Source organism: Cynara cardunculus (assembly GCF_001531365.2).
Source record: "Cynara cardunculus var. scolymus isolate 2C chromosome LG 5, CcrdV1, whole genome shotgun sequence".
NCBI classification, from domain to species: domain Eukaryota; kingdom Viridiplantae; phylum Streptophyta; class Magnoliopsida; order Asterales; family Asteraceae; genus Cynara; species Cynara cardunculus.
Window position 1 is genome coordinate 27,867,998 of NC_037532.1, and position 3,319 is coordinate 27,871,316.

The following is a 3,319-nucleotide window of genomic DNA, read 5'->3' on the forward strand; positions in this document are numbered from 1 at the left end:
GTAAGTGTCATAATAGACCTCTTTATAGGACTTAGTTTATATGACCAAAAAAATAAAGTGTCATATCTAATGGTGTTGTATTAAGTTTATATGACCTTTTTTGATGTCGTAATAAGTTTTTTAGGACACTTTTAATATAAAGTGTCTCGTTATCAACTTTATAGGACACTTTTTGAAAAAATGTCCTATAAAAACAAGTGTTGTGCAAAAAATTGAGTTTATAGGACAATTTCTCAAAAGTGTCTTATAAAGTGCTAATGCGACACTTTTTTATTAAAAATGTTCTTAAAAACTTGTTAAGACGCTCAAAAGTGTCGTATAAACTTATTACAACACCTTTAGATAGAACGTTTTATATTTTGGTCCTATAAATTAAGTTCTATAAAGCAGTCTATTGGGACACTTAGAGATTGAGAGTGTCCTATAAACCCAATTTTGTTGTAGTAGACTAAAAATATACCTACAGACTTCCAAAGGATTGCACCAATTTGTTTTATTGAAAATATTCAGGAAATTTCTAATTTCGTAAATACATCTTGGATGTTTTTCGAATAGGAAAACCGATATCAATGCCAAAATAATGAAACAAAATTAAAGCGAGATCATATTGATGATAATGTACATTACTTGTAAAACGCATGCAAAACGTTGTTACAAAACACCAGCAAATGCCTTTAAAACGTGCACAAAACTGGCATATAAAAACTTGGGATGTCTAACAAGCTACGACATTGAGAAGGGAAGCTCGTGTTTGAATTAATCTCCTGAAAACGCAATCCAATCCAGCCTCGAACCCTTCAAGACTTGCATCAAGAATTTGCAATCTCTTTAGTGTCATTTGGACATCAACATTCTTGGTGTCACTGTTGCACGAACTTTTCTGTAGTGATGTGAGAGCCAAATCAATGGTTTCCATATCATTGATAAACGTCTTCCTTTTTGCATGTTCTGATGTACTCTTGGACACCAACTTCGATATGAGTTGAACCCCATTAGTCGGCTTGGTCTTGGTTGATACGAAGACCAAAAGGGATTTAAATTGAGAGATTGTGAGTGCATAAACATCTCCAAGAACTTTACTCGCCATTGGCACATGGCAATCTACATCTCGAACGAGAAATGAACCCATTTTCTTTTCTAGATGCTTTAGTGTCCCAAGGCTCTTGGTGACGTTCTTCTTTGTTTTTTTCCTAAAGGATAGATATGTTGCAATGTGGGTAGCAACTGTTGGATTGCCACCTTTCCTTCTTAAGGCTGATTGAAGGATTTGCACGTTTTCCCTCATTAGCATGAGCAAGTCTTTGATGGTGCTACACAAATCTAGCAACCCAATCGACCCCTCCAAGGCATCTTCAACCAAGGTTCCATTTTGGTGGCATAAAAACGCTGGTTGGGTTTTGGGAGACAGAACAAGCTCCTCCACGCAAACATACAACTCCGCCAACCCAACCAAACCGCTTTGAATGGTTTCACCCGAAACCACCAAGTTTCCCAGCGCTTTCAGCTCGTTGATCTTCGTTTCAATCTTGGTACAAGAAGGGTTGGTTAACCTAGAAGGCAGACTAACAGATCGGAAATGAGATGTGGATGATGAGCCTTCCATCTAGTTGCACTTTCTGTAAAACTAAGGCAAAATTCAAGAATTGAGATAATGTTCAGTTTGGTAAAGAAAGATGATGTTAAAGAGCATTTATAGGGACAGAAGAAGCAATGGACGTAGTGGGGTTCAAAGGCAACTTTTGGCATCTACTGGATTATTTTGAAGTATATATGAGCTGTGATGTTTGTCCATTGCCTCCCCAATCATCATTGGCACCATTCACCAACCTAAAAATCTAATCTTTTTGGTGCTAATCTTTCTATAAACTATGATTACTATACAACGGGTGGTGTTGGGTGCATCCACATATATATATATATATATATCCATATATATATTCACTTGATTTTTATGTATAAAAATATCTGCGATTTGCATATATTTATATGCAGGAACCACCAACTCGTGACCAAGTATTCACAAATGCATGGGTATATATAAAAAACCATAAAATACACCTAGCTACAAATATATACCTACGAATGGATGTGTTTTAGAAACAGTAAAGGCTGGCATATCAGCCTTGTCTGGACCAGAAGATCAAGAAAATGGATTATTCTAATTAATGGTGTAAGATTATCCTAATTAAGGAATCAAAGGTACGGAGTTAGAACGATCGTTCATAAATTAAGTACTCTTTATTTGTGAAACCCGAAGGAATTGTTTATTGATCAACATCTAGAAACTCTTTTTAAAATTTAATTTCTTAACTTGATTAGAATGACTGAATCTTGTCCAATACAAATGAAGGGGCCTTTTATTTGGAAACCATATTTGGGATGATAGAACATGATACATCCATTAGATCCCCTCAATTTTAATGTGTGCGTAATGAGGTGTATAAGGAGGTGGACATCGTTACAAAATAATTGAGAGATTTGAAGTTCAACTTTAGCAGTACGTATCTATATATCCTTGGAATAAGAATATTACCCCAGATAAGAGTCTTTGAGAAGATAAAGGATGTTCCGACATAAAATAAATGGTTAAATCTAATTAATGTGAGATTTTATATAACATGTCTCCTTTAACAAAGGCTAGATGGAATAGATTGTCCCAGGGTGTCAAGAGGGGATTAGACAAGTACAGATTGCTCGAGTATTGAGTCCCTATAGTGGTAGACTTTGACTTTGGTATCAAGTAAGAGTATGTAAAACCCTCATATTACTCTCTAAAAAAACCATTGCAGAGAGGAGGTTTCAGTCGTATATAGAGAATAAATGATACAAATCAAACTAATGTAGGACTCTAACACAACTCGTACACGTGATTTACTCCATCATGGTTGTCAGACCTATACGATGAGGTGATAACGTCACTTTTTTTGCTGAATCATCCATCCATTAACATGTCATTAGTAACTTAAATAATGATACTACCAATAATAATAACAATAAAAACAAAAACAGCAACGATAATAACACGATTTGTAGGTCATTTACACATTTTTGTCGTACGTGGGTTGCCAAAAAAAATACTTATAACTAGATAGGTCGATTGAAAATCAATAGAAATGACAATTGATACTTCATTATCAACGAGTCTACGATCATATTGATTGTTTTTGCTTTTTGCTTTTTGCTTTTTTTTTCTTGGACAAATCGAAGAGATCCAAGTCCATAGTGGATGAAGTTTTCTCTCATAGAAAATTAACGTGGTTCACAAAAAAATGATGACCTCAAAATCTTGATCCTAATTAATTAAGTCTTATATTCTAAA

The 3,319-nt window shown here is 34.8% G+C and overlaps 1 protein-coding gene across 1 annotated transcript; it reads right to left on the reverse strand.

Moving 5' to 3' along the window:
* Positions 1-715: 715 nt before the first annotated feature.
* On the reverse strand, positions 716-1,608 carry LOC112512950. The gene has a single exon (XM_025119075.1). The coding sequence runs from the start codon at positions 1,601-1,603 to the stop codon at positions 716-718; it is 888 nt and encodes a 295-aa protein (XP_024974843.1). The 5' UTR covers positions 1,604-1,608.
* Between the last annotated feature and the right edge of the window lie 1,711 nt (positions 1,609-3,319).

What these genes read in the sequence shown, in the direction of transcription:
- LOC112512950 (XM_025119075.1), bottom strand. Translation starts at nt 1,603, where the DNA reads ATGGAAGGCTCATCATCCACATCTCATTTCCGATCTGTTAGTCTGCCT.